Raw genomic sequence first — 13664 nt, 5'->3', positions numbered from 1 at the left:
GGAGGACCCAAGGCAATAAAATAACATTCAATTCCTCTTCAGAAACCACACAAGCAAGGAGAGTGAAGCGTTGGGGTAGCTTACAGCAGATTACTCACGTGGGCCAAATTTAATCCCATGGATCCTGATATGCAGAAGCAGCAGGGTCAGAGCCAGAAGCAGTGTGCTGGAAGCAGAGACTAGAAGATGCAACGCTGTTGCCTTTGAAGATGGACAGGGGGCCAGGAACCAAGGAATTCAGGCAGCCTCTAGAAGCTAGAAAGGAAGGAAACAGACGCTCCCTGGAGCCTCCGAAAGAAACCAGGTCTGCTGACACTTTAACTTAGCACAGCTGATTTTGGGCTTCTGACCTCCAGAATGGCATGATCACACATTTGTACTAAACCACTAAATTCTGTCAGTGTGTTACAGCAGCAATAGGAAACTAACATACCCCTGTCAACAGCACAGGGAAATTAGTGTTTTTGCGCAGGAAATAGTGTGATGCAATGAGAATTAGTAACTACTGCTACAGGCAACACAATGGAGGCACCCCAGAAAACTGAAAGAAGCCTGACGCAAGAAATATAGATGTTAAGATTCCATTTATATACAGCTGACATACAAGTAAAACTTATCTACGGCTTTGGAGGAAAGGGCAGGAGTTACTTGGTGGATGGGAGGACTGACAGGGGGCACGCAGGAAATACCAGTAGCGCTGTCTTTCTTGACGCTGGTGCTGGTTATATGTGGTCACTTTGTGGTATTTCAAACCATATACCTGTAAGTTGTCTACTTTTCTGTACTGTGTACTTCAATTAAAAAGAGCTAAAAAAAAAAAAATTTAGTTTAAAAACAAATTTCCTTGCAAAAACTGGGACCAAAAAGGTTTAGAATCTAACCATAGTAAACAAAAGATTTTCAGTTAGTTAAAACTGAACCTCATATAAAGTGAACAGTTATAGTTAATTCATGTAACAAAGCAATTCTGAGGGTTTTCCAGTATATCTCCAATGTACACAGAAAAAAACAAAAAACCATGAGTTGGTCTAGACACGCAACGACAGCAGACATACCACAGTATATACCATGAAGCACAGTCTGCAGCTGTCCTCATTAAGTACAGCTAGTTTAGAAAAACTGGCCTTTACAACACGAGAATTGCAGAATCGCTAAGATTTTATCAATGGCATTTCCCCCCTCATATTTTATCAAACAAAATGTTTTTGCAAACTGATTTTTCCATGCCCACAAACATCCTAAGTTTTTCCCACACTGAAACAAAGTATAACCCTCTCATATATTTCAGTATTTACGTTCAACCATTAGGAGCCAAACACTACTATAAAATTAAACAGATTTTAAAGTTATAATGAAAGAATTCTGTTTGAAAGAGGTATTGTCCTCAAATATTTTGTGGGGAAAAAAATCTTTGGAATATATATTATAAAGTTATAACAAAGACCAATGTAAATAGTAGTAACCGTTTTCCCTCAACAAATGTACGTATGTTCTTTAGTTGAACATCAGTACAGATATCTAACTGTTCTTACAAACGTTTCAAAACAAGCACTGAAAACTAGGTATCAAAGAGGTGAAACTACCACCAGGCGACCCGACCTGTAAGGACCTGTAAGAGTAGCTGTGTGAATCTGCCCAACTTTTAAAACAGTTTCTGCCCATTAAACAATGATAAAAAAGGCTTTATTTTTTTCTACTAGGAATGCTGACATTAGATTTAATAGCTCAAGACATGCTGATAGGGAAGATGTACTCATCAAGGTAAATTCCTAATTTAAGGAGACTTACAGGGTAGTAATCTCATGTACTTACTTGTCTCTCAGAAGAGTAGAAAGCTTAATAATCCTATGAAGTTAAATACTTAAAATACTGACAAATCTTATTCATTATATGATACATATTTACATATAAGAGAATGCAACAAGTTATTTGAACCTGAATGCAGAGAATAAATACTTTATTAACTGATTACAGTTGAAAGTCACAAACAAAAAAGGGGTATATTAAGGCAGAGTCATATATATATATATATAGGTAAATATATATATATATATATATAGACAAATCCAAAGACTGTTACCTCTTTACATTTTAACCTCTGCATTTTTCTTTTATACAATTAGGCAGTGTGCTTTCTTTTTCTTCTCAGTTAAAGAAACAAATCTTGACCAATGTTTCTAAATCATATTTTGATAACTTATAGGACCATGGATTAAGACAGTGACTAGTGTATCCAATGCTACCTGATAGTTTTCTCAGCATATTCCATAGTTACGGTGGTGTGGAAAATCTGACAACTGATCATCTCTTCTTTTCCAGCAAAACTAATACATAATTTTTTAAAAGATTTCTTAACAGTCAACTAAAATAAGTTTGGACTTCCAAGTCAGTCAAATGCCCAAAGCGTATTATTTTTCTGCCCTTCCCAAACAAACCCTCCTAGATGTTTTAAGCAGCCTTCAGAATATGATCCCATGGCTGTATTTCAGATCTATAAATTTGAGTTTTTCAAAATCCAAAATTACTTATGCAAAGTGGCGATGCAAATAGCAATCCTACATAGTGTACAATAATTTTCTCTGTATAGTTCCCTTTTATTAAAAAATGGGCAACCACACACACACAAAAAGGACATAAATTTAGTCCATCTGAAAAAGCACTCCAGCTCCCTAATTCCACTTTTGAAGGAGAAGGCAGAGGCAAGTTTACATTATCCCAGAAAACTGAATAAATGGCTTTATTTGGTATCTTCAAGAAGCTTCTCCTTCTGTAGGAGATGTGGGTGTTGTAGTGGAAACTGTAACTGGTTTTCGTGCAATTCTGTCCAGTTCCGCATGAACATCTGACAGGACAGGCTTCTGGCCTACATTGAAGGAAAGGAAACTAAGATTTAGACATAAGGCAAAATATCTTTTACACCAATGCATCTTCATTTAACAACTGCCAATGCTTTCATTAACTTTATCTAACACACATATAAAAAACATACATATAAACATATCTTTATCTAAAACATATCTAAAACTTTACACATATATATCTAAACATATGTATATCTAAAACTTTATCTAAAGCACATATGTATATAAACATTCTAATTTAAAAACAAATTCCCTCATTTTTTTTTTTTTTTAATTTTTTATTTTGATGGCATGTGGGATCTTAGTTCCCCGACCAGGGATCAAACTCACAGCCCCTGCAGTGGAAGCACAGAGTCTAAACCACTGGACTGCCAGGGAAGTCCTGACGGTCCCTCATGTTAAATTGTAGGGTCTGTTACCAGAAAGAAGTAAAACTAGCACCTACCATTTCATCTCATAAAGTGTTTTTTTTTTTTTAAATAAGAAGGCACAGAACAAACATAGAAAATAAGTCAACAAAATTTTGTAATCTGGAAAGATGAGTGAGTGGTAATTAAATCAGCAGTCCTGAGACAGGTTATCTTTTCTACACTGAGGGTGACAGAAGCCAGAAACTAGTTCAATTTATACTGAGAAATCTGTAAGATTAAAGACGGTAGCAGCAGGTACTTAAGGAAAGGGTGGCAAGAAGATGTGATTAGAAAGGTAAAATGAAGAGTCTGAAGAGCACTTATACAAACAACAAAAGGAAAAACCACTTCATCAAAAATTAAAAGTTCTGTGTTTCACAGGACACTCTTAACAAAGTGAAGGGACAACCGACATAAGAATACTTGCAAATTCTATGTCTTTTATATAGGGGAGACAATACTGGCAAATTCTACATTTGAAAAGTGTCGAGTAAACAGAATATATAAAAAACACTCAGAGCTCAATAATAAAAACGCCATTTTAAATGGGCAAAGAATTTGAATAGACATTGCACCAAAGAATAGATAAAAATGGTTATTAAACACGTGAAAAGATTTTCAAAATCATTAGCTATCAGGGAAATTCAAATCAAAACCACAATGAGATACAACTTCACAGCTGAAATGATGTCTCTAACCAAAAAGATGGACAAGTGGTGACCATTTTGTAATGTATAAAAATATCAAATCAGGGACCTCCCTGGCAGTTTAGGGGTTAGGACTCTGAACTTCCACTGCAGAGGGCATGGTTTCGATCCCTTGTTGGGGAACTAAGATCCCAGATGCTGTGCGGTGTGGCCAAAACAAATCAAATCACTACGCTGTATACTTGAAATACAGTATTGTTCATCAATTATATTTCACTCTAAAACACAGACACACATGCAAAAATACTCTTAACAAAGAGACATTCTGGACTTGGTTACGCAAAACCAAATGAAAAAACAAAAACCCACTAAAGATGAACAATAACACCTGTTGTGGAGAAACTGAGGTCCTCATAAACTGCAGGTGGGAATGGAAAGTGTTTCAGCAATTTGGGAACTTTAAACACAGAGGTACTACATGACCCACCAACCCCACTCCTAGACACATACCCAAGAGAAATGAAAACATGTGCGTGCCAACTGAAGAATGGATAAATGAAAGATGCATGCAGACCCACACTATCGGATTTTTTTCAACAGTAAAACAATATTGATACATATGCTACAACATGGATGAAGCTCAAAAACATTACTTCAAGTAGGCTTATACTGCATGACTCCCATTTATATGAAATCTCCAGATAAGCAAATACAAAGAGAAAGAAAGCAAATCACTGCCTAGGAGGACTGCAGGGGAGGGAAGGGTAATAGCTAATAGGTTGGATTTTTTTTTTTTTTAATTTAAAAAAATTTTTACAACGTTGTGTTGGTTTCTGAGATACGACAACTCAAACCGTCCACAGTTACATACACCCGCTCCCTCCCTCACCTCCCTCTTCTCCCCAGCCCATCCTCCCAGGCCATCACAGAGCACCAGACTGGGCTCCCTGTGCTGCACAGCAACTTCTCCCCAGCCACCCGTCTTACCTGGAAGTGTATATACATTGCTAGTGTGTATATGGCTGCTTCCTCCGTTTGTCCTACTCCCTCCCTCCCCCACTGCACACACAAGTCCATGCTCTGCATCTCTTTGCCTTCCCTGCAAGCAGGCTCCTCAGCATCACTTTACTCTAGATTCCATATATATGTGCTAACACAGTGTATTGGTTTTTCCTGACTTACTTCACTCGGTATTATTAGGCTCTAGGTTCAACCATCTCACTAGAACTGTCTCAAATTCCGTTTTTGATGTGCATGTTTTTAAGGAGATGAAAATGTTCAAAAATTGTATTATGGTAATGTTTTGCCTGGTTTCCCTGGTGGCTCAGCAGTGAAGAAGAATCCGCCTGCCAGTGCAGGAGGAATGGGTTTGATCCCCAGGTTGGGAAAATCCCCTGGAAAAGGGAATGGCAACCCACTCCAGTATTCTTGCCTGGAGAAGCCCATGGACAGAGGAGCCTGGTGGGCTACAGTCCACGGGTATCAAAGGATCAGGCATGACTGAGCAACTAAATAACAACAACAAAATGGTTTGTGTAAGTCTGTAAATACATTAAAACACTGAAATGCACACTTTAAATGCGCAATACAGCTGTTAAGAAAGGAAAGCTCCAGTAAGTACCTGACTTTTTGGCAGACGGTGGTAAACCGCTGCCTCCGCCTGCAGCCCCACCTCCAGGGCTACCACCACCAACACCAGGGCCTCCTGGGGAGCCAGTCTTTTTACTCAGCAAACTGTTAAAGAAATTTGCCAGGACACCTTCACTTGTAGCTCCAGCTATTAAAAAAACAAAAAAAGGGGATAAAAAACATACTCAAAGCATTCAACTTTTCTGTAAATTATTACAGTAATGATACACAGAAAATGAATCACACACAGAAAATGTTCCAAATCCAAGCCAAGTTTACTCTTTTGGGGCTGGGTAACTTCTCTAATCCATCATATATAGAACAAAATATGAGTAAGTGTTAAGAATGTAAGATAATTATTAAAAAACTTAGAGAGTATTATTTTTTTCTTTACATTTTACTTCTTTTTTGCTGTGCTGGGTTCATTGCTAAAGGAGGGTAGAGTCTTATTTTTAAGGCCAAAAGCATTTAAGACAGATGCTACTTGTGAATATATATCCCCTTTGAAAGGGGTCCTTCAAAAATAAAAATAGTTGCTTCAAGTATTACACAAAGCTGTCCAATCTGATATGAAAACCAATAGAAGCTCTAAGAGATTAATGGACAAAAGAGGGCAATAAACAATTCACAAAAGAAAAATACAAACAGGAAGGAAATACTAGGGGTGGTGGGAACTCTTATTAGTTAATATTTAGAGAATGCTGATTAGGTTTAGGCTAATTGCAAGGCTCCATGTTGATGACAGATAACCTGAACAATTGAGAAACATTAGGAAAAGGCATCAAAAGATACCAAGTCTCACCTACTAATCCCACATAGGGCAATTATTCCTATAGAAATAACTATAATGCATACAGTTTTTTTCTGCTTGTTAACTGCAAATAACCCGTTTCAGGTAAAACATGAATTTCTCCAATGACCTATAGGTATAGTTCAGTTCAGTTCAGTCGCTCAGTCATGTCCGACTCTTTGCAACCCCATGAACCGCAGCACGCCAGAGCTCCCTGCCCATTACCAACTCCCGGAGTCCACCCAAACCCATGTCCATTGAGTCAGTGATGCCATCGAATCATCTCGTCCTCTGTCATCCCCTTCTCCTCCTGCCCTCAATCTTTCCCAGCATCAGGGTCTTTTCAAACGAGTCAGCTCTTTGCATCAGGTGGCCAAAATACTGGAGGTGCAGCTTCAAAATCAGTCCCTCCAATGAACACCCAGGACTGATCTCCTTTAGGATGGACTGGTTGGATCTCCGTGCAGTCCAAGGGACTCTCAAGAGTCTTCTCCAACACCACAGTTCAAAAGCATCAATTCTTTGGCGCTCAGCTTTCTTTATAGTCCAACTATCACATCCACACATGACTACTGGAAAAACCATAGCCTTGACTAGACGGACCTTTGTGGACAAAGTAATGTCTCTGCTTTTTACTACGCTGTCTAGGCTGGTCATAACTTTGCTTCCAAGGAATAAGTGTCTTTCAATTTCATGGCTGCAATCACCATCTGCAGTGATTTTGGAGATAAAATAAAATATAATAAAAAAAAGAAAAATAAAGTCAGCCCCTGTTTCCCCATCTATTTGCCATGAAGTATTGGGACCAGATGCCATGATCTTCGTTTTCTGAATGTTGAGCTTTAAGCCAACTTTTTCACTCTCCTCTTTCACTTTCATCAAGAGGCTTTTTAGTTCCTCTTCACTTTCTGCCATAAGGGTGGTGTCATCTGCATATCTGAGGTTATTGATATTTCTCCCAGCAATCTTGATTCCAGCTTGTGCTTCCTTCAGCCCAGCGTTTCTCATGATGTACTCTGCATATAAGTTACATAAGCAGGGTGACAATATACAGCCTTGACGTACTCCTTTTCCTATTTGGAACCAGTCTGTTGTTCTATGTCCAGTTCTAACTGTTGCTTCCTGACCTGCATACAGGTTTCTCAAGAAGCAGGTCAGGTGATCTGGTATTTCCATTTCTTTCAGAATTTTCCACAGTTTATTGTGATCCACACAGTCAAAGGCTTTGGCATAGTCAATAAAGCAGAAATAGATGTTTTTCTGGAACTCTCTTGCTTTTTCAATGATCCAACATGATTAAATGTAACACAAAGCTTTTATAAAGTGCACACCATAGAGTGTATGTTAAAACTACACTGTCAAATGGTTTCAGTCTGATTCCGAGTTTCTATCTCTATAGATACACAAAGACAAGACACTACTGCATAAGAAAGAAAATAGCTAAGGCAAGAGGTGGGATGACATTAGGTAGATTTCTATTGTGAAATACTTGGGTTGTTCACTCTTAGAGAGAAATGTACCTTTCATGTTTGGATCGATCTTTTTTGACCCAGCAGGGATGGGTGACACGCTAGCAACATTGGATGACACAGATCTGTTTGGTGTTCGCGGGGAGCCTCCTGGGACTCTTGGTGAGGCGTCCTAGGTAAAAAGGTGAAAGCCATATTTATAAAACCCTGAAAGCTCAACTTCACAAAAGTTATCACATAAACAACTCCTTTACAGCTGCCCCCATCTCTTCTACTGGTCCCTTTATGCTGCAAGCCCTGGACAGAAGTGTTCAGCGATAGTGTCCTCAGTATTAGAATACCAGGGACCCCTCACATTTTAGCATACTAATCTTCCCTTCAATGGAAAAAGCGGAACACACAGAATAATGAAGTGTGGTTACAAAGAGAAGCGTGGGAGTCAAATCCAGACTCCAATCTGGACTTGCATCCTATCCCACCAACTGTATAATCTCAGGCAAGCCATGATGTCCAAAAAAGCCTCCATTTCCCCACCTGCAAAATGGAGATAAGGATAGGACTTGCCTCATCCGGCTGTTGTGAGGATTTATAAAACAACACACAAAAATGGTTCAGCCTAGTAATGGATACAGGACAAATGGTACAAAATAGACCTTTATGATTTCAATATTCTAAAAGGGAATGAAAGTTTATCTTTTAAAATCTCACAAATTCCAGGGGAATTCTTAATTCAACTTTATATCCAAGTATACCCATAAGAGACAGATATACAATTGAAGAAATTAAAGAACTAAAACGATATGCACTGCATTTTAATCATTTAGTCAAGATCTATAATACTGACCACAGGCCTCCCAGCTGCAGTTGGTGGTTGCTTTGCTAAAAGGGACTGAAAAACACACAAAAATTCTAGGTTAGACGTCAGTCATGTATTGCTGTTTTTAAAGAAAATGTGTACAAGAACAGTTTAACCATTAACCATACTAAGTCTGCTTCTGATGTAATTTCATACCTGTAGCTTCATAAGAAACACTTGGTCATCTTCTGCCACAATTTCCTTCTCATGCACAAACTGAAACGAGCAATGCATAAATTAACAAGTCATTATGCTACAGTCATTCATAACTCACTCTCTAGATTAGCACAATTTTTAAAAAACACCAAGAATATGAATATTACCTGTATCAAATATACAGGGGTAGACTGCCCTCCCTAGGGCCCTTCAGCAGAGCTGTCCAATGCCGATCTGCACTAATATAAATGTCCTGTATCTGTGCTGTCCAACATGTTAGCCTGTGGCTACTGAGGAGCTATAATAATGGCTATGTGACTGAGGAACTGAATTTTTCATTTAGTTGTACTTAATTTATACTTAAGAGCCATATGTAACTAGTTGCTATTGCACTGGACAGCACAATCCAAGAGACACACGCATATAAAATAAAATCTGCGCAACTCAGTGGCAAAGAATCCTCCTATAATGCAGGAGACGCAGGTTCAATCCCTGGGTCAGGAAGATCCCCTGGACAACGGAATGGCAACCCACTCCAGTATTCTTGCCTGGAGAGTCTCATGGACAGAAGAGTCTGGTGAGCTACAGTCCACAGGGTTGCAAAAGAGTCAGACAAAACTTGACGACTAAACGACAACAAAAACAACAGTTAGGTGTTTTAAAAGGGCTGATAATATCCCAGTTGAGAGAAGAGCAACTTGCTCCTGGTTTCCTTAAATAAAAATATCATGTCTCTTCTATCTGCTGAATAATTAGGGGAAAAAAAAAAAAGGGAGCTGCCAATGTCTCCTGCTCCTCCTATTTCTGTACAAGGCAGGCCATCATCTTATTTTCCACCCAGCAGCCAGGGCGATCCTTTGGAAATGTTAAGGCAGACTGCATCCCACCTCCACTCCAACTTGCCTGCCCATCACTTTCCATCCCACTGAGCATGAAATCCAGAGTCCCGCCTGCAGCCTAATGATGAGGCCCCGCAAGATCCTAACTCTGCCTTTCTTTCCTACCACTCTGGCCCTCCCGGGGGCTCTTTTCCAGCCGCTTACATACTCCTGCCTCAGGGCACGTGCACATTCTCTTCCAGTGCCTTCATATTCTCCCCTCTCATCAGAGACCTGCCTTCCCCATTCCCAGGACTATAACCTCCCACCCCACCCATTCACCCCTCCCCTCCCTCACTTGGCTTCCTTTCTAGAGCACAGATCACCACCTGAGTGATGGCATTTACAGATTCACTACCTCATCATGGTCCTATTTAGCACCTAATGCCTAAACAACAGCTCAATAAATATTTGTGGAATGTATAAAAAACAGCTTGAAGCACAATTTCACTGGTAAAAGAGAGAATGGGAAAACAACTGTTTTTAAAGTGTGCATTTCTTTCAATAGACATCCAAACCGAATAACGCACCAACTGAGTTTTCATTTGATGCTACATTTATTTCTAACTGCTCTGTAAATGTTTGGATTTTTAATTAAGAACCTTATTATACGCTGAATCAACATTACTTCTTCCTGAAGCATGTTCAAATTAAAAGTCAGTGAGAACTTCCTAAATGCGAACACTCAACTTTATACAGCTTTTCAGAAGTGTCTACACTATCTAACCATAAAACACCATCCTAAGGGAAATCAAGACATGTGAAAGAAGAGTATCATCTGGAATCAGATTTAAAAATCTTAAGAATGACATGCAACAATACAGAGTAAAATGGAACTTGGCAGCCCCTGGATCTGCTGTGGGCTAGTATGAACACCTAATGACCATGAAGAAGATGCAAGATCTGTCTCAAGAGACAAAAGCTAATACAATTATTCTACCAAGGTGTTCTTGGCTTTTGATTGAGCCAAGGTTGCAAAGTTCACAACCTGATGGAAATGAAACCCCTTACCTTTCTACCTACAATCTGAAAATTATGGACTTCACCCCTCAGTTTAAAAGACTATTAAGACCATACACAAGAATTTACCTTTCGGACAGGTGGTTTAGTTATGATGTCTTCAAAATTATCTTCTGCTTTTAATGTTTGAAAGTTTTCATGTAATATTCCTATTTTCTTATCATTATCCCACCCTGCTGGACTAGAAAGAAACACAGATGATAAGTTCTCAACCATTTATACGGTCATTCTTTCATTCAATCCATGATCAGATTAAGGCGAACATTTCTTATGAAGCTAAATTTGACCAATTATGAAAAACTAATCTATTACAATACTCAAGTTAAAGTTTACTAATTTCTACTGAAACATCAATTTTCTTGATTTTACAACTGACATTATAGGTTTTTTTATTTGAGAGGAAGTAATCATTAGTGTTACCTCCCAATTTATTCAGATAACTTTTCAAAGCGTATCTAGGTTATACACTGGGTCCTTTATGTACCATAATCAATTAAAGAACAGATACACTGACTGATACATGCACCCAATAGATAGGTTAGCTATAATAATAGCAGCCTTTCACAAAAGCTCAGGCCAGCAGTAAATCTAAAAGGCAACAATATAGATCAATGCATGCTATAAATAAAATAATCTAGGAACAGATTCTCACCAACTCATCATGGAAAAGTTTAGTGGTCTCACTTCAAAACCGAAAATGATGATATAGCATCAAACGGCAGCAACAGTACATGATAGAACAATATACTTAGGAGTACAGTAGGACTTTCCTGGTGGTCCAGTGGTTAAGACTGGATGCAGGGGGCAAGGGTTCGACCCTTTGTCGGGGAACTAAGATCCCATGGCACAGCCAAAAAAATTTTTTTAAAAAAGCATACTTACATAAATACTGCATCTTTTTCCACAACCACAGCAGGAATCTTATAAGGAAATCCATAGAGTTTCTGGACGATGTATTTATATACTAAATCTATATTTTTATTTTCTTTTACTGAAGTGTATATAAGTGCTGCACCATCTGAACAATACCGTTAAAGAAATTTTTGGACAAACTCCATGAAGAGGTACTGTAAAAGTCTGTGTTTGCGGCTTAACATTTACGCATATTAGTTTCAAAGATAATTTCCATGGATATAATTACATGGTAATCAAGAATTTCAAAACCATAAAGTATTTCACATAGGTTAAATTCAAATAAAACAATCTCTACATAATTGATTTAACTCAGGACGGCAAAAATCTCGTTAGCCAAGAAAGTAAAGGTTAATTAACGGAGTCCACTACTACCTCTATATTTACAGCACATGAAGACAAGATTTGTTTTTGCTTTTTACCTTCTTAAACTTCATGAAGGAGGGATATTATTTATCGAAACAACTGTCTTGCCCTTTCAACAAAGGTAGTCGGCGCTAGCATCTCTGATAGTTCTTACTGGTCTCAGGAATCAGGACTTTGGGGAGAAAGCTCAGAAAAGCCACTGAACAGAGAAGATGAACCATAAAGAACCATCAAGGAGCTTTCAGGAACAATTCATGCCAACTGTGACCAAAATGTGATATAACACAAGCCTACATGAAGACGCAGTAATTAACGTAGATTCTAACTCTGACCTTTATCCAAAAGACCTGGTGGACCAAAAGATCAAGAGACACCTGTAGAAAAAGGGGCCAAGTGACTACTGGCAGATGATGTGGTGGGAGTGGCTAACAGAAATTCTGCCCACTGCTTAGGGGGATCTGCTAGCACTTGATACTGGGTCCCGAGAGAAATGGTGACTCAGGCCAAGAGGAAATGATGAGACTGGCCTAACCTCTGAACTGGGATATTCATATTTTCTAGGACACGAACCAAAGCTTGAGAACCTTAAAGTAGTATTGCTAAATATACTTAACTTGTCATAATACTTAATTTGGTAGAAACAAACTTCATAATCTTAAGTAAAAGCTTAACTGCGTGAACTTGTCAATGATCTTTCTCACAATGAGAACCAATTTATGGTAATTTGGAAGATTTATACAGCTGGAAAATTTGTGTTATAATGAAAATTTTTTAATTTTAAAGGAAACATGATTTTGAATTGTTGCCCTCACTCCCTGGTGGCTCAGACAGTAAAGCGTCTGCCTGCACTGCAGGAGACCTGGGTCAATCCCTGGGTCGGGAAGATCCCCTGGAGAAGCAAATGGCAACCCACTCCAGTATTACTGCCTGGAAAATCCCATGGACAGAGGAGCCTGGCAGGTTACAGTCCTTAGGGTCGCAAAGAGTCAGACAAAACTAAGCGACTTCACTTTCACTTCAGTTCACTCACTCACTCTCACGCACACACACACGCGCACACACAACGCACTCTCCTGAAGTGATCTGTTTCGTCTTCTTTCAAAATCAGCCGGCTTTACTACAGGACTGTAATTATTTTAGTGGACAGTTTTCTTCCTGATTACATCTCTCTGTTTACATTTTCAAGTGTAGTTTTAAATAACCATTTAAAGAGAGTGCTTGTTCTCAAATTTTCTAATCTGCAAAGATAACAAAAAAAGCCATAAACACCTAACTTCAATTACTCCCGCTTTTTGTTTTCTTTGGCAGACGAACGCCCTTTAATTCAACCCAACCAAGCATTATGCGACACGTGAAGAGAAAGGGCAGTAGGGACAAAGCCCTGAAGGAAAAGGGGAAAGGGAGACTCCCAGTGTTGAGTGATGGTTCATTATTCGGCCAGGCTTCCTCCCAGTGTCGAGTGATGGTTCATTATTCGGCCAGGCTTCCTCCACGTGGTCTTTAATGCCAATGTCCACTAATGATGATGGAAACTTCCGGACACTCTAAACATCTCCATCACTTCCTCTTTCTATCTAGTCCTAATATCTATCGTTCAGTCACTTTTCAGACCCACAAAGCTTGGTTTGGGAATGCAACTGCAAAACATCTGATCCAGGAGGGGCGAGTGA

At 38.9% G+C, this 13664-nt stretch overlaps 1 protein-coding gene across 2 annotated transcripts in view; it reads right to left on the bottom strand.

The window, feature by feature from the left end:
* Nucleotides 1-2704: 2704 nt before the first annotated feature.
* Nucleotides 2705-13664, bottom strand: part of DYNC1LI1 (dynein cytoplasmic 1 light intermediate chain 1) — a 50395-nt gene continuing 39435 nt past the window's right edge. For both annotated transcript variants that reach the window (XM_055414742.2, XM_055414743.2), the window contains 7 exons: nt 11599-11734; nt 10786-10897; nt 8819-8878; nt 8651-8695; nt 7858-7978; nt 5540-5695; nt 2705-2863 (listed from right to left, as the gene is read on the bottom strand). In XM_055414742.2, the coding sequence (XP_055270717.1) occupies nt 2751-2863; nt 5540-5695; nt 7858-7978; nt 8651-8695; nt 8819-8878; nt 10786-10897; nt 11599-11734 (743 nt within the window). In that variant the 3' untranslated portion in view covers nt 2705-2750. The remainder of the gene's footprint in view (nt 2864-5539; nt 5696-7857; nt 7979-8650; nt 8696-8818; nt 8879-10785; nt 10898-11598; nt 11735-13664) is intronic.

The sequence above is a fragment of the Moschus berezovskii genome, chromosome 24, assembly GCF_049115385.1.
Source record: "Moschus berezovskii isolate FMDL1 chromosome 24, NW_MosBer_1.0, whole genome shotgun sequence".
NCBI classification, from domain to species: Eukaryota; Metazoa; Chordata; class Mammalia; order Artiodactyla; family Moschidae; genus Moschus; species Moschus berezovskii.
The sequence above is the reverse complement of the archived record's forward strand: the minus strand, read 5'-3'. Positions and strand labels throughout refer to the sequence as shown.